The 18,862-nt window shown below is 37.1% G+C and overlaps 1 protein-coding gene across 1 annotated transcript in view; it reads left to right on the plus strand.

Annotated features, from left to right (window-relative positions):
* The window catches only part of CRB1 (crumbs cell polarity complex component 1), a 205,581-nt gene that overhangs the window by 142,999 nt on the left and 43,720 nt on the right, over positions 1–18,862 (plus strand). Inside the window, 3 exon segments of the mRNA XM_058309320.1 lie at positions 2,235–3,141; positions 6,195–6,323; positions 10,227–10,353. Coding sequence (XP_058165303.1) covers positions 2,235–3,141; positions 6,195–6,323; positions 10,227–10,353 — 1,163 coding nt within the window.

The raw sequence follows: 18,862 nt of genomic DNA on the forward strand, positions 1-18,862 counted from the left end.
GCCTAAAGATATGTAATGAGACTCTTTTTGCTCTTTTGCTCCCTGACCCCTCACCCAAAACCTGGTAGGAAAAAAACAATGAAAAGCCATAAAAACAAGTGGAATCTTAATTCAATCAATAACACATGAATTAAACACTTGAATAATACACTTGAAGTTTGTCCTCCTGTTGTTTCTAAACATTACCTTGCTTTCAAGAATAAAGTATGAAGGAGTTAGTTTAAAGATTATTTTGTCATGGTTTACTGAGGACGTCCTATAAGTTAAGCAGTGTTCAAGGCACAGAGAGTTAGAGATAACCTAGACTGAGAAGAACCCTGATCTTATAGAGCTTATGTTCTAGTATAGAAAGACAGTTAAAAAACTAGTAGGCAAATGAATAATATAATTTCAAATGGTAATACATACCATGAAGAAAATCAAGCAGTGTGAAGGGACAGAGTGGTTGCAGAGAGAGAAAGCTGTTTTAACTGGCATAGTCAGGGAAGGCTTCCAGAAAAGGTAACATTGGATACAAATATTAAGAAAGAGCCAGGCATGGGAAGATCCAGGAAAAGAATAGTTCAGTCTTAAGCAACAAGTATAAAAGACTTGGACCAGGAACAAGGCTGGTGTCTTCAAAGAATAGCAACATTTCCTTGTGGCTGCAGAATATAAATGAAGAAGAGAATGGTAGTAAATGAAATTGGAAAATTAGTAAGGGATCGGATCACAGAGACTCATACAGGCCATGTTTAGGACTTTGTATTTCATCCTGTAAGTTTTGGGAGACAGTGACGATCTTGAGCTAAGGAGTGTGGTATTGATTTGAAGGGCAGTAGATGCAGGGACACAAAGAAGTAATTAAAATAACGCTTTCCTATTAATGGTGTGGGGTTAGTGCAGGGCCCACAAGCATGGCAAAGACAGTGTTTTAAGGACAAACGCCACTAAAGGTGAATGAGAACGGGGAATTAGTCATGGCACTGAGTAACACAGAGATCGCTGTGATCTTGACAAGAGTGGTTTCAGTGAAGTGGCAAAAGCCTGAGTGGCGTGTATTAAAGAGAGGATGGGAGATGATGAAATAGAGATGATGAGAATGTATGACTATCTGGAGAAGATTTAGTGGGAATGGGAACAGAGAAATAGGAAAGTAGTAGGAAGGGAGAGTAAGCCGGGGTAGTGCTTTTTGGGTCTTGTGTTTAAAACGTTTTTAAGACGGAGCATATTGGAATAGTGATGGGAGTCATCAAAAAGAAAGGAGACAAAATGATGACATAGGATAAAAAGAGGATACGTGTAAGAGCAACGTCATAGAAAAGGTGAAAAGGAATCAGACCCAGCGCATGTACAGAGGGGCTGACCTTGAATTGGAGTAAGTCCACTTCGTTCATTGTAACAGGAGGGAAGGCAGAGTGAACGCAGATGCTGCTACGTTTTACAGGTTAGGTGGAAATCTGGGGCACTTCTTATGTCTCCCATTTTCTCAGGAAAGTATCAAGGAAGATCACCAGCTATGACAACATTAGATTTTTGAAGATATAGAACAGGTTGTGAATTAATGGCATTGTGGAGTAGGAAAAATACTTTAATGGAGTAAAGCAGTAAGACTGCCCCTAATGTGCTGAGCTCATATGCAATAGGTGAGCATAAATTTAAAGTGAGAGCAATTGATATGGTTGCAGATTTTTCTCCAGCCACATGTAACTTCTTGGGTATAGGCACAGGATTGCAGTTTTGCCAGGCAAGTAAGTAAATCAGTCATTTGAAATGCTGTTTTTGACTGCTTACTGCTCAGTTTAATCAGTGTCCAGACTCTACTTTGGCCCCCTGGCTATATTTGTGATTGCTTGGTGCTCAACTTCTTTATGTATAAAATGGATAAGCAATGCTTTATTTGTGGAAGCAAAGATAAATATTTTTGTTTATTAGGATTTCAATGGAAAAGAAATACATGGTTTGCATTTTGGCATCAGACCAATCAGTTTCAGCATTCTGGTTCTATCATTTATTAGCCACATGACCATGAGAAAATTACTTAACTTTTATGAGTCTTAGCCTCTTCTTCCATAAAATGAGGATGGTAATAATAATAATACCCATATATCAGGCTTCTGTATTAGAAATAACATGCAGGCAATTAGCACAGTGATACTAGCATGTAGCAATCAGTGTGTTATGGTCATTGTCATGATGATCACTATTAACAAAGCAAATATTAGAGCTTTAATAAGGTTGCCTTCTCTCCTTAGGTATTGCAAATGCTGTTTTTGATGGACAAAGCAGTGAAATATTATTCAAGAGTAATGGGAATATTACCAGAGAACTCACCAATATCACATTTGGTTTCAGAACCAGGGATGTAAATGTAATAATATTGCGTGCAGAGAAAAAGCATGAATTTCTTAATATTGGCATTCAGGATTCCAGATTATTATTTCAGTTGCAAAGTGGCGACAGTTTTTATATGCTGAGTCTGACAAGTTTGCAATCAGTGAATGATGGTGCGTGGCACAAAGTATTTCTCTCTATGACTGACCCACTGGCCCAGGCCTCCATGTGGCAAATGGAAGTGGACAATCAAACACCTTTTGTGACCAGTGCAGTTGCTACAGGAAGCCTCAACTTTTTAAAGGATGATACAGACATTTATGTGGCTGACCAAGCTTTTGAAAATATGAAGGGCCTGCAAGGGTGTCTAAGTACAATAGAAATTGGTGGCATTTATCTCTCTTACTCTGAAAATGTTTATGGTTTCACTCACAAACCTCAGAAAGAACAGTTTCTCAAAATCTCTACAAATTCAGTAGTGTTGGGTTGTTTGCAACTAAATGCCTGCAACTCCAACCCCTGTTTGCATGGTGGAAATTGTGAAGACATCTATAGCTCTTATCACTGTTCCTGTCCCTTAGGATGGTCAGGGGCAAACTGTGAACTCAACATTAACGAATGCTTTTCAAACCCCTGTCTCCATGGCAACTGTTCTGACAGAGTTGCAGCCTACCACTGCAGGTGTGAGCCTGGATTCACTGGTGTGAACTGTGAAGTGAATGTAGACAATTGCCAGAGTCACCAGTGTGCAAATGGGGCCACCTGCATCAGTGACATTAATAGCTATTCTTGCCTCTGTTTGGGAAATTTTACAGGAAAATTTTGCAGGTGAGCTTAAAATTCATACGAAGTTTGGTCTCTAGAGTGATGTGATGCTCTACATCTTCTTTCTCAAATTGGAAAACTCTCTCCTCAAGGTATGCATATATAGGCTGCACTGAACAAGGTGACTTTGGTCATTTCTATTATAATTCGGTCATGTAAAGACAGACTCGAATTTGATGGGATGTTCTACAAGAATGGTTTGACCAGACGTCCAAGCATAAATTTTTCTCAGTCATCTTTGTTAGAATGTGACTCATGACCTACAGCCCCAACGTCTGACAGCCTTAAGGCCCCAAAGAAAAACACATGACCAATATATGCCAAAAAAAACCCAACAACCCTGAATTTTAGTCTTTTTAGGGAAGGCATGACTTTGCTCCTAAAATAGAGTCCTGGAAAATTTCAGGCTGATAAATATTGTAAACTCCCAAAAGAGCTCCATTAAAATATAATTTCAAAAAAGGTAATATCATTACTCTCATACAAGCATAAAGGAACATATGTCGACAGTCTAAAGAATATACACATATTCTTTATATATGTTTATAACAGGATGAGGAAATGAATTTGCTAATAGATGAAAAACTACTTATTATCCTATAGGGCAAAAAATTATTATTTAGAATCACATTTTCTATAGTGTGAAGTCAATTGTATCACTATACACAAATTCATTTGCTTTTCTACGAGCAAGATTCATCTATATTTTTTTTTGAATTTTTAAGATTTTTTTTTATTGACTTTGTAATAATATTACATTAAAAATATATATGTGAGGTCCCATTCAACCCCACCCCCCACCCCCCCTCTCCCCCCCCAACAACACTCCTTCCCATCATCATGACACATCCATTGGATTTGGTAAGTACATCTTTGGGCACCTCTGCACCTCATAGACAATGGTTCACATCATGGCCCATACTCTCCTCCATTCCATCCAGTGGGCCCTGTGAGGATTTACAATGTCCGGTGATTACCTCTGAAGCACCATCCAGGGCAGCTCCATGCCCCAAAGACGCCTCCACCTCTCATCTCTTCCTGCCTTTCCCCATACCCATCGTCCACCATGTCCACTTTTCCCAATCCAATGCCACCTCTTCTATGTGGACATTGGATTGGTTGTGTCCATTGCACCTCTATGTCAAGAGGAGGCTCAGATTCCACATGGATGCTGGATGCAATCCTCCCATTTTCAGTAAGATTCATCTATATTGATACCATTTTCTACAACCTATAGAGTGGTAAAATAGATTAGTAAAGAAAACCTAAGTCATACATCCTTACAAAATAAGGTGTTCCCAGAGAGTTTGCTACATAACCCCCGTCATTCCACTAAAACATCACCTAGTAATCTCTTTTACCCATTTCAAAGTAGCTCGTAATTTTTCCTAAAACTACAAAAGCGCTATTTTCATTCTGGTAACCACCTCCAATTTATGTTATATAAACAAAAATGAGAATATTTTCCTTCTAAGTCACATTGCTTCAATATTTCCATGTAAGTATAAGATGTTGTTTTTATAACTTATATACTAATTAAATTCACGAAACAATTGAGTCATTATGGGGAGGTGAGAGGGTTATTATTAACAAGTAATATGTTCCAGGGCTTTGGCAAAAACATCTGGAGTTAGAAGCCTATGGACTTTACACTAATTCAGAAATGGTACCTTAATTGGATGAATCTCCTAACAGAAATAACAGGTAGCCATATCTATAAGAAATTGTATATATTTCCATAGCATTTATTGTTTTTTAGAGCCTTTGAAGGCAAGACATAGTGTTAGGTGCCAAGTGTTGTCATTCCAGTTAATATGTTACTTCCCATGTGTTAGCCAACTTATTTACCAATAGGTAAGCTGCCTGTTGAAAAGCAGGAGAAAGTGAGGATCAAAATCAATAGTGTTGCCAAAGTGACTTTCGGCAAGTAAAATAAACCCTATATACCCTAGTAGAAACTAGTTCTGCAGTATTTTTCTCTGCCCCATTCATCAATCTCAAGTTCTAGAAAACCAAAGTTCTCAAAAGTACCTTCTAATGAGATTCAAGAATTGTTTACTAAACTTAAAATTGTATGCAAAGCTTCATATTTGCATTGCTAATTGATCTCTTTCCAAGCTGGTTGACATTTCCGGCTCTTTTGAGAACTCCCTGACATATTTTCTCTTTTGAGTAGAACTGACTAGCTCTAGTAAAAGTGACACGCCATCAGATAGGCTGGTTTATCAAGTCTGGCTTCAGCACACACAATGGGATAAAATTCAATTCATTGAATATTTCCCTAGTACTTATGATGTGCCAGATACCACACACATGTGCAGAGAATCAAAGGACCTGAGCAGCAGCATCAAGATCTTTTTAAACATCAGTCCCTTCAGACCAGTGCACTTGGTCTTGCAATGACGTTCTGCTTAGCTTCGAACAATTTGTTCTCCTTTTATAAGGATTCCTTAGCATAAGCAGCTTTGTTATACAAGAAAGCCACCCACTGACTTCATAAGCAGTTACCATTGAGTGCTATATAGCCTAACCTCCTGGACAGCATTTGGCTTGCGTTCTGTTAAGCTATGAATTATTATATTGGGAGCAGCAAGTCTTTCCAGGGCAACCGGAGTTCAGCTCGGAAATGCAACAGAGAAATCACATGAGTGCTTGGGTACCAGAGTGCTGTCCTGGCTTTCCTGGCCTTTACAGAGATGCAATTTTCTTATGGCCTTCGTTGATTTATTAGCAAAGCAGCAGCAAATCTAGCTATAGGGAGTTCTTTTCCAGTCCTAAATTTATTGCCACTCCATGGCATAGATCTTATCTGATGAAGGAAAACTGTGTAGAAACGGAAAGATGTATAGGCATGCTTGCTACAACCCCCTGCAGCAGGGGCTTTTTGCTGCAGAGAGTGACTCTTGTAAAATGGAGCACAATTAAGCATTTGTAACAAAGCCAGCCTGAGTTCTTAATTAGTTTGGCATTGACTACACAGATGAACTTTTCAAAAAAGTTTTCTTGAATGAAATGAACAAGAGGAACAGCTGTGGTTGTTGCTCTTATCTCTCTAGACACACCAGATTACCCTCAACAGTCTGTGGGAATGAGAAGACAAATCTCACTTGCTACAACAGAGGCAACTGCACAGAGTTCCAGGATGAATTAAAATGTATGTGCCGGCCAGGTTTTACTGGAGAATGGTGAGTCACATTAGGACTTTGTGGAAGAGAGGTCTGGCTGGCTAGAATATGTGGGATTATTCAAAGTTCATTTTCTTCTCTTATTTTTCATCCTCAGTTCCCATAGGAAAATGAATGCTGAAATATAGGTCCAGATGGAGTCAAACAATAAAAAGAAGAAAAATTATGGTTTAGGTCATTATGAAGATCATTTTATTAGCCAAGACTTCAAATAGGGAAATATGCTTTTGAAAAATGTATAATATGATATTGTTTTTGCTTATAAATTCTTCCAGATTCATGTTCCTTTCCCACTAACTCTAATACGTGATGCAAATATGATTGCTGTCAAAGTAAAATAAAATATATCTAAAAGATTGCCTCATAGAATTACCTAGAATCTTAAAAATGTATGCATTTTGTCCAAATGACTCTACCTTTTCCAGAGAAGCCCTTTAACTCTTCTTCACCTAATGCAGGGATTGTTGACATGGAGTTTGGTCTTTGGCTTCAGACAATCTGTGACCTGATAAAAATACAGGCAAATTTGGGTATGTATTTGACTGGCTAGAGGTGGAATGAAGAGTTGAAAGGGTACAGATTCCATAGCTTTTATCATATTCTCAAAGGCATCTATGTCTCCTAAACACTTACCAACCAGGGATCTACTGTATATAAATAGTATATCAAGAGATTATAAATAATCATTTGTTGATCACTGTTCAATGCTCCTTATAAATATTATTCTAATTCTTACAGCTCTGCTAGAAAGATGTTATTACTTCTATTTTATATATGTATAAACAGGCTGACAGGTTAAGTGCCAGTTCAAATCTATGCTCCAATAAGGTTTAGCTGTCTTCAAAGCCTCTGCTCATCCATTTGAATGCACGGGCATAACTGTATGAATAAATCTTTGTTCTCAACAATTAAAAGGAAATGCAAAAAATCCTTCTCCATCGCATGTATCATGCAGGGTAAGATATACTGATCCCCAGTCAAACTTCCTACATTGGACAAATTAAATATTAAAGTCAGGCTTATTTGATATAAAGAATTAATTTTTCCCAAAGTTGTAATTAATGAAGTGGTGGGTATATTTTAATCTGTGAAAATTACAAATTGGACTTTGGCTTTTTTATTGTCAGCTGGCTCTTTTCACATCACACAGATACAGCTTTTCTCTTTTTGCAAATCAGCAGGCAATCTAGGGCACACCTATATTTTACCCTTCTAACATTCAATGACAAGAATAGTCCTTGTTTTCACAGCCTGTCTTCTTTGATTGGCCTTAAGTGGTGCAGGCAGCTCCAATATAAACAAACACAGAAGGGGAGAGGCTTAAGTTACACTCTAATTTCCACTGCATAATTTGTATCGTGCAACATTTCAACCCAGAGATGTTTCAATTGGCCTCCAATTCCATTTATCACTAAAATATTGCAAATATTTCCTTGTTCTAAATATTGAATAACTTTAACAATCTTTTAGTGCTGGCTGCTTTCTGGCTCAGTGTCATAGTTTCACCTAATGGTACAATGCACAGATCTCAAACAAATTTTTGGGTTATTTTTCTCTGTTAGCCACACATTGTCTGTATTTACAACACACATTTCCCTTTCCGTCCAACTTTTTTTATTTAAAAAAAGTCATGCTTGACATTTAAAATCAAATTTTTGATTTGAAACATGGTAAGAAAAGGAAGCTCAGAATGTTCCTTTCATTTCCAGGAGACATCATCTAGATAAACTTCTGCAATATGAACTGAATTTTTTTTTTAAGGTGTAGGCTCATTTATTTATTTATTTTTGTCTTTATTTTTTTAATGTTACATTCAAAAAATATGAGGTCCCCATATACCCCCCACCCCTCTCACCCCACTCCTCCCCCCATAACAACAACCTCCTCCATCATCATGAGACATTCATTGCATTTGGTGAATACATCTCTGAACACCACTGCACCTCATGGTCAATGGTCTACACCATAGCCCACACTCTCCCACAGTCCGGAGGACATACAATGTCCGGTAACTGTCCCTGCAGCACCACCAGGACAACTCCAAGTCCCTAAAATGCCCCCATATCTCATCTCTTCCTCCCACTCCCGACCCCCAGCAGCCACCATGGCCACTTTCTCCACACCAATGCCACATTTTCTTCGATTACTAATCACAATAATTCATGAATAGAATATCAGTAAGTCCACTCTAATCCATACTCTATTACTCCATCCTGTGGACCTTGGAATGGTTGTTGAACTGACTTCTAAAACAGTGAACACATGTTCAGTAGATTCTGCATTTTCAAAGTCCTTAACCATCATCAGCTAATTCACTGGATACTAATGGATTTATTTATTTCTCCTTGCCTTCTACTAGTTAACTTCTAATGAAAGTTCCAATGACTCTTATAATGAATTTGCATGTGTTAAATAGGTTAAGAAAGAGTAGCTAGGGGAAGACTAAAAAATATTGGACCATCTCCCAAGGTCAAGACAATGTTACTTCTAAAGTGTCTAAGTATGTTGAAGAGATTTCCTCTAATAAATTGCCTTCTCTCCTGCCTAGTTAAACCTTCAACTTTATAGTGTCATCCTAGAAAGTTGTGAGTGATGGATGGTGTGAACACTCTGGCCCACCCAGGGCAGAAAGGGCTTGGCAGGCTCCTTTGAGTTGTCAAGTTTTACACAGATCTTATCAGAGAAGTCTCCTTCCAGCCCAGAAGCCTAAGCCAAGAAAGCAAAACAAAATGTCTCAGCTATGCTTGGTATCCAGCAGGATAAGGAGCTGTTTTTCTTGGAAGGAATCTTCCTCTCCCTTGTACCTTTAGTTGGCCCTGCCCCGCCACCTCATCCCTCTTCATTTCAAGCCTAGTCATTAGTCTGTGACCCATGCATGCCAAGTCTTACTTTGGAGGAGATGGGGGAGAGATTGAGGGGGAAATAAAAATTGTTTACACCAAACTTCAACATTATAAGCTACTCTGTAGATATTCTTAAAGCCAAAATTTTATATGAATTTCCACAAGTAAAATAGATACCTTAGTTACTGCTCTCTTCCGATTCCCAGCAGAGTGTTTGGTGCATGGTCAGTGCTAAATAAGTATCAAGTGAATGGCCTAAGGAGTGATTGGTGAATTAATCAATGAACATACAGAAAAACAAATTGGTGGTTGAGAAACAGGAAAAAGAACAACAATGTCTCAGGGAGGAGGATAACTTCAATTTACCTTAAAATTGATGTTGCTGGTTTTGGAAAACTTGGCTTTTGAAAGTCATTTTACTGAAACATTTTTTAAAAAATACTAACTATTATAATATAAAGGTATTAGCATGTGAAATCTTCTAATCATCTACTTTTGCTTTTTATTAAGAATGGAATTCCAAAGGAAGCTAATTCAAATTCTGCAAGAAAAAAAATTTTTTTAGTCTGTCTTTGGTGAGCATCTCCCCTTAGGCTGTGAGCACTGATGCATTTGAATCCTGACAGCACTTGATGGAGTAGGTTTGCTCTGTGGACTCCAGGTTGGCAATACAGCCTTCCTCTCACAGTACCCATGTGCCCCTAAGAAACTGACGTTTGTCAGGTGGTAAACCTAATGCTCTTGAAGGAGAAACTAGTTGATGCGTGGCCCAAGTTTCTCTTGGTTCCTAAATATTTGCACCTGTTTTCTCATTCTGATTAACTCGTATGTGTGTGTCTGTGAGTGTGTGTGTGTACAAATTGCTTCCATCAAAACCACAATTCGTTAAAGGAATTTAAAGCAACATCTCTGACACTGTTATGTGTATGTAATTGGTGTGGGGATTGATAGATATGATTGGCTGTTTGAGATGGATACAGGCAAATGTTTTCTTTCCCAATTTCACAGCCCATTTATTCAACAGGGTGCTGAATTCTGGCTGTTTCTGTTTATTTTCAAGGTGTGAAAAGGACATTGATGAGTGTGCCTCTGATCCATGCTTCAACGGAGGCCTGTGCCAGGACTTACTCAACAAATTCCATTGCCTCTGTGATGTCGCCTTTGCTGGGGAACGCTGTGAGTTCGACGTAAGCGGCCTGTCCTTTTATGTTTCTCTCTTGCTCTGGCAGAATCTCTTTCAGCTTCTTTCTTACCTCATTCTGCGCATGAATGATGAGCCAGTTGTTGAGTGAGGTTAACAGAAACATTATTAACTTATATTTGAACATTCCCGAATTCAAAAGGCATTGAAATTCAAGAAACGTTTTGACTCGTTTTAGATCTCTGGAAAAGAAAATTAAAACCGCCTTGGAAATTAAAACCAATTTAAGGACTATTATAAACATATCCCAAGCACATCACATGTATGTGAAGTATTTTCTTATTCTAGCTTCATGTGATAAAAAGAGTCATTCTTAATATAACCAGAAGATACTACTGAAGATATTTAGTACAAATATGTTATCATTCTTAGAGTTTCCATATTTGGATGACCATACTAATAAGAAACCATTTCCTTCCCCATTCCATTTTTATACTTACCTTTATATTGTACGTTTCCCTCATTCATCCTAATTCTATTGTCTTTTATTTTCTTTCATTCTCATCTGTTGTTCATGACATGGCAATTTGAAAATTATTGAATAAAATGTTTTTTTATCTATCTATGCTTTTATACAAAGCTATTCAAATGAAGTGTTGACAGTTTTCTGATATATGATAAATATATAAAGAGAAAACAGAGAGTTTCTTGAAATCCTTGGGAATGAAGAAAAATACCTGCTATAATTGAAATCAATACTCAAAATTATACCATACCAGTTTAATTTCTGATTGGATAAAAGCTCTCCTCAAAGAAAAAAGCAGATGATTTCTATTTTTCTCTTTCCTGCAATACTTTTTTCCCTCTTCCACACAATGAGAACACTTTTTGATGCTTACATATAAATTTATGAGCTTATTGACTTTTCTATCAATATGGAGCAATTTCAGTAGTTCTTCAATTCATGTATAATATAAGTATATAGTATAAGTGTACAACAAAAAGAATATATTATAAAACAAATTTTTTGGAGGCATGTTTTCCTAAAATTTGCAAGTAAATTTTTATTCACCTATATTCTGAAAAATATCAAGAAAACATAGTATGCTCATAATCAAAATATATTTGTAATATTATTTTTAATCAATATACATCTGAAATGATGGATCTTCAAAGTAAATTCATTAATACATGATTCAAAAATAAAAATAGTCTGTTTTAACAGAGTATATAAAATAGTAACTGGATAAAAATTTTATTTGTTAATATTTTTGTTATTTCCACTAACATGTTATCATTTATGCTATATATTTTTGTGTGGATGTACTTTTCTAAAGGAGATGTTACTTGAATGCCCTTAAAGGAAAATAGTTTGATGCTATGAATTAATTTCTAAAGCAAATAAAATAACATTGGCCAGCCAAATGTCATTTGTCTTTAGGAACTGTACTGGTTTTGAAAATGTGAAGATAATTATCCATTATTATGTAGTCCGAATGGTTTTAAGGAAATATTTTTTCTGTGAAAATGACCAAGATAAACCTAACTTTGCATTAGAAACAAACAAAAGAGCAAAATAGTGTATTATAAAAGTAAAGTATCATATATTCAATTTTATTTTAAAGAGTAGTAGAAGAGTTCTTGTAACGAACACATTTCCCATGTAGTGCTGGCAGTCATTTCATTTTATTTCAAACTGGTGAACAACTAAGTTTGAAGTCTTTGCTTTATACTCATCCATTTCACTAGCATCCAAGGCACCAGGTGCCTGCCTTACTCTGTCTCAGAATGTTAGATTTTATGACAAGAGATTAGGGGTGAAAAAACCTTCTCATCAATATTTGTAGCTACAGAAATTTGCAATAGGCACAAAATAGATTATAACCAAAGACCATGCATACTGGTTTCACATTTACGCCTATCTAGGCATCTCTGCAATTATAGACTTATAGGCCACTGGAAATGTAATATGTTCCCTTCAAAATATATTTAAGAAGGACTCACTCAATCTCTTTCTCTGCTGTACACACTGTACATGCTATAAATTGTAAACTGTTTTCTGTGCTCTAGTTGTCTTCTTGTCATGAGATATCTGGGGAAAAAAATACTGTCCCCTTGCACTTTATCCTTCTGTATTTTCAACTACAATGTGTGTGACTATGACTTTTCCAAATTTTCCCAGCAAAATAAAACCTTTGTTTACATATTTTTTTCTTCTACTTCTCATTCTCTGCTGTCTGTTTACCTGGACTGTGTCTTTTTTTTTTCTTTCCTGGCTTGAGAAGGTGCCCACAAGCCAGGCACAGGTACACCCATGCCACACACCAGCGAATGCAGAAGTACTACTGCTGAGCTCCCTCAACTGTGATTTCTTTCCCCAGATACGTGGCTAGAAGTAACCACCTATGGTAGTGAAAGTCACGGTCCCAAGTACATTCTCTCTTAGAAGAGATACTCTAGTCAGTAATCTATAATTGATTACATTCCTAATTGCTCTCAATTTTGGTTTATATTGTACCTGTCAAAGCTATCCATAGTTCAGCCTGGCTCCAATGAGAGGCCTTCTCACCTAAGTGAGAGAAATTCACACAAACTCCTCTGGAGCAAGCTTCTGAAAGCTGGCCATATTTATTTAATTTTTTTTTTAAATCTAATTTTATTTTACTTTATTTTTCAGATTTAACATTCACACTAAATAGGTCTCTGTCTCAGTTTTGGGCCATGCCTCCTCCTCCTTGTGTGGGTCTACCTGAGAAGTCATGTGGATCTTCCCACTTTTGGAGAAGAGACAAGAAGGATTTTTGTCAGAAAGTAGCATTTGGCAGAAAAAGTACATAATTACTTTTTCAATATAAGGTCAACCAAACTATCTTGCTTTCCAAATTCTTCTGTAAATATCTTTTTGCCATTTCTGGGTTTTAAAATCATAGGTATTTAGCTTGAATTTTGCAAAATTAAAAGGAAGCTTTTTCTGGAAATGTTGACATATAAAACTTAAGTTTAGTGATTCTGGTAGGAAACCAGGGGAGGAAAGAAATCTATGCTTCCCAACTACTTAAAATATTACTAATATGGACCATTTCACTTCTCCACTTTACTTTGATTATTCAACAAATGCTTAGTGAACGCCTACTATGTGCCATGTCCTGTAATAGGTATTGCAATAGAAAAATGAAATAGATAAAATGTGCTCAAGAAGCTGCCAGTCTTACGGAGGGTGTCAGTAAACAATATGAAGGTACAAGTTCCTGGGTCAGTGTTAGGCGTCATATAAACACCAGGCATACGGAAGCACATTTGAGGGACATTCAGCTCAGTTTTAAGTGAAAATGTGCAGGGCCAAAGAAAGTTTCCCAAAGCCTAAACTGAGATCTAAAGATACACAGAATGAGATCTAAAGATACACAGAGTGAGAGATGGAGGAAGGGAGAGTGTTTTGTGCAGAAGGGACGGCCCGTAATGTGTATTCTGGCTGGAGCATGCAGTAGTGTAGGGGCACGGTAAGGTTGTGGCTGAAGAAGTAAGCAGAAGCAAGACTTGCGAGCTGTGTCAGAGACCTCGGCTTTTTGTCCTAGGAGAAATGGGAAGTATTTGATGGGTTTCAAACAGAAAAGTGAAAGATTAGACTTGCTCTTTAGAAGGATCCCTATGAAGAAGATGGATTGAAGAGAAAGGCAAAACTGGAGCCAGAAAGCCACACTTAGGAAACTGTTGCAGTAATATACACAAAAGGAAAGGACATTCTATACTATTTTATATAGTCAAAGGAGATAAAGAGAAAGGGATAGGTTAACAAAGTCTGAAGAAGTAAGACCTCATGATTGAAAGAAGGCATATATCTGAGGAGGCAATAAGTGAAGTTTGTTGAATATTAGTTTAAAAATATTTGTTGATTGAATGAATGGATGAATGTAAAGTGATTATCTAAGGATAATTATTAATTAATCAGTCTGAATATTCTGGTTTGTAGTTCAAGAGACATATATGGCCTGGGTGTATAATTTGGGAGTCATATGACAGATATATTTAATTTTACATTCTATTCTCCTTATCTGTCACTTGTTTCTTTTATTTATGTATTACTATGTGACCTGGACAGTGTAAATTTGGTCTCCACATTCAAGTTTGGTTCAAGCTCTTCATAAATATGACCCAAAGGGACTTTCCAGCCTCATTTCGTAGCTCTCTTCTCACAAACTACACCTCTCTTTGAAGGTACCCTAGCTTTTCATAACTCTTCCTTTGTACACACTGATCCTCCCAATAATACGACTGTCCCTTTTTCTCTCCCTGGCAAACTCCGGTACTTACTTGGAAGCCCAGGTCTAATATCAGCTTCTCCAGGTTCTTTTCCCTGAGCACTCCAGAAAGAGCTAAGTATTTCATTCCTATACTTCCTTATCACTTTGTACCCCTCTTCCTAAGACTTGTTGTAGAAGCTAAAGCTTCAATATCATTGATTCTAGTACTCTATGCAAATGCATAAAACATATTTAAATAATAAACTGTTCAAAGGCAGGTACTATCTAACACATTTGACACAGAATATAAGCTCTACAAATGTTTATAAAAGAACTATCATTTCACATGGGATCTTGAGACATAGTTATATTTATTATTTTAATATTTTGACTGAGAAGGATCAGTGCTTAATCTACACTGATTAAAGTTTATCACAATGTGCACGTAGCTAAGAGAGAAAATGTGGGATACAAAAAATACAAATAAGGATTTATTCCTACTAGTATAACAAGGCTTAAAAAGTATTGATTGTCAGTCTGTACTTTTCATCTTCCTTTATGTCTTCGAGCATAGTTATAATAGCTTTTAAAAAATCCTTTTCTGCTAATTACAACATCTCCGTCATCTAATTTTTTATCTCCATTGATTGAATTTCCTTTTACATATGAATCTCATTTTTCTGTTTCTTTGTCTAGTAATTTTGAATTGCATCCTATACGTTATGATTTATATGTTGTGGAACTCTGGATGCTTTTATATTCTTCTGAAGACTATTGATTATTTTCTTTTAGATGACAGCTAATTAGCACAAATTCTAAACCATGTGTGTGGTGTTGCCTTCTGTAGTTGTCAGCAACTGAAATCTCTCCTCCATTCTTTTAGCTTTAGCAGACTGCCTAGAGTCTGCTCTACACTTGCACAGTTCAGAAGTTAGTCAGAGATTCGGACTTTCTAGAATTTTCTCCTCACCTTCCATCTGCTACGGTAGCCCCTAGCTCTTTTCTCTGGTTCTTCAAGCCAGTAAGATTGCAGATATCTCTCCTATGTTTAGTCATCCAGCATGGTGCTGATTAGGGCCTTCCCTCAGGCAAAAAGATGATGAAAACAAAAAATTCACCCAGAAATTCTCCTTAATTTCAACTCCCCTACTGTTTCTGCCTACTTTAGGTCACTTACCAGTGCCTTCAGATAGTTGTTTTTGATATTTTATCCATAGTTTATAGTTATTATCTGTGGAATGTTGGTCTGATAGGAGCTGCTTTGCTATTACCAGAAGCAGAAACTACTTTAAAGTAGGTAATCTTACACTGAATCGAAATAGTATTTAGTCCCAGAACAAGAGATGTGGTTTTCTTTTTGACTTCTGCACTGACCAAGCCTCTCTAGAAGTGCAGGTTTTACTTCTTGGCACCACATTCAAAGGAAAACATTCATTGCTGCCAGAACCTCTAAAGAAAGATATTTTAGAAATAGTTTAAGAATTGGAGGATATTTTCTCTAGTAAGAAAAAACTTAAACATGAAACTTCCTTTAAATATTTCAATGGTTATCATGAGAATGAGAAAGTAGATCTGTTCTATTTTGACAAAGAGCAAAAAGTAAGGCAAGTGGTTAGAATTGACAGGAAGAAGATTAAAAGTTGGTGTGAGGGAAGAAAGTTTAATATCAAAACAATTCAATAAAGAAATGTGGCTTTTGCACCACAATGGGTGCTCATTTCTGGAAGCATTCAAATAGAATCTAAATGATCATATATCAGAAACATTGTAGCAAATATCTGTTCACTAATCAGGAGAGATGCATGAACTTGACAACTCTTAAACATGATGATTCACTGACTAAGCACAACCAATGCACTTTGTACAGATAGAATTTCTCAAGATTATAGTATATATTATCATGTAAGCAGAATTATGATAAACAACATTTGCATTTTCAATTGAGCAAACTTGGTATACAGACTAAATAATTGACCAAAGTGTCACCTGAGATGTTAGAGAAAGTAAGGATTGGAAAGGATACATCTGGGATTTTTAGATCATTAACAAATTGAACCAATGTTATAGTGAAGAAATGTTTGAGAATAAGAAATCTCCCTAAGAATGTATTTTTAGATGCACTGATTTATTATGCTGCTTCCTCTGAAACTGAAAACCTAATACCATCAACTCTGCCCCATTTTCCATCTGAAGGGAACCTTTATCATCCAAAGCAAAGATGAGAAAGCCCAGCTGCTTGTCATGTGTTTCACCATACACAGGCTTTTTAAGCAAACCTGAAGGTGTGCATTGCACTACAATTGATCATTTTCAGGCAGGATCTTCTATAGAATCAAGGCATATAGCAGGAAAAAAAAATAGGGCATTTGGGAAAGTTTATTTGAATAGTGCTTTTATAAATTCTTTGGTAAAATAGGATTTATATTTATAAATATATATATATTTCTTTGTAAATTATAGGATGTCCTTTAAAGGAAGATTAAGTTAATTCTCTTTCAACTATTACACTTAAGTACATGACATTGAATATTGCATTGTGCCATATAAAATTGCATCTATTTGACATTTTGAGCTGAAAAAAATCGCAATTTCATATGGCTCAATCTATTGCTTAATAAGTTCCTGATATATACCAAAATGCTTCTCTTAAAATTTGGGATATTGATGCAGAAGAGACTCAAAGATTTAAAAAGGATCTTAAAAATAATCTAATCCAACTCTTATAAAAAAGATAACATACATAAAGTTCAGAAAGTGTGCCTTTCCCATGCTTTAAAAGTATACGGTACACTCAGTGCCTAGGTCAATATTCTTCCCACTGTCTTAGCCAACACAGTAAATTCCCCATCCCTTTTATCAAGAGAATCATGGATGAGATACTCAGAATACCCTAGAACACTGCACATTCCAACTTAGACATGACATGTTTTAAAGAATAAAAATTTGTAAAGGGAGTGGGTGTAGCTCAAATGGTTGAGCAACTTCTTCCCATGTGCGAAGTCCTGGGTTCAAAATATCAGCACTATGTAGATTTCCTGGAAGATGGCTGTATTAGTCAGTCAAAGGGGTACTGATGCAAAATACCAGAAATAGTTAGTTTTTATAAAGGGTATTTATTTGGTTTGGAGTTTTCAGATACCAAGCCATAAAGCATAAGTTCCTTCCCTCACTAAAGTCTATTTTCACGTGTTGGAGCAAGATGACTGCCAACATTTATGAAGTTTCAGGCTTCCTAGGTTCCTCCCTTCCAGGGTCTTTCTTCTCTCTGGTTCAGGTTTTCTCTCTTCCTGGGGCTTGCTTCTTTCTTCTCTGAGCTTACTTCCTGGGGCTCCAGCTTAAGGCTTCAGCATCAGACTCCAACATTAAAACTCCATCATCTAAAACCCCTCAACTCTTTTTTTTGCCATGCCTTTTATCTGTAAGTCCACACCCAACAAGGGTGGGGACTTGACATCCTAAAGACATGGCCCAATCAAAGCCCCAATTGTAATTCAATCATGCCCAGGTACGGAGCAGATTACAAACATAATCCAGTATCTATTTTTGGAATTCACAACCATATCAAACTGCTACAATGGACTAGAAAGACACAGGACTCTCTACTCCTCCAGAAAAATAGCTAGAGGACAAACAGAAACAGCCTAGAAAAAGATCTTCCAGGGTTTAGGACACCAGGTGAGGGCTGGACACCACCCAGAGGGGAGAGGGTCAAAGAAAGGAGATCATGAAGACAGAACTGTGGGTTGGAACCAGTGGCTGTTGCTGCCACACCATCCTCCACACTGTAGACACTTCAGGATTCTTGGACCTCTGGGCCTGCAGCTATACGCAAAGTGGGCTCCAGGGATCTACCACACCAAAAGGGTAAAGAGAGGAACATAGCCTAAGGCTGATTCAGCTTCTGATCCACAAATTTGGTCTGCTGTGTCCCACAAGCCCTTCCAGGCCAGGTGGGACCACACAGCAGTTTGTCCTGGGAGCGGATAAAGATTGGAGAAATCTGACCCTCTCAACCTCCCTCTCTTCTAGCTGGTACTAATTATTGAGAATGCCCAAGGAAAGAGGAGAGAGAAGGTCATAGTCTAAGGCTATCTCAACTTTTGGCTCAGAAATTTGGTCTGCTGTGTCCCAAGACCCCTTACAAGCCAGGTGGGGCTGTGCCATTTTTTGCCTTGGAGCCAGCGAGAAACTAAAGATATGCAACCCTTCCAATCTCCTCCTTTACTAACAGGGACTGATTATTGAGGGCTCAGAGGGATTGAACATATTTCCAACCCGGAAAAAGGGAGGGGGCTACCAGATAAGGCTGGAGAA

Source organism: Dasypus novemcinctus, chromosome 13 (genome assembly GCF_030445035.2).
Source record: "Dasypus novemcinctus isolate mDasNov1 chromosome 13, mDasNov1.1.hap2, whole genome shotgun sequence".
NCBI classification, from domain to species: Eukaryota; Metazoa; Chordata; class Mammalia; order Cingulata; family Dasypodidae; genus Dasypus; species Dasypus novemcinctus.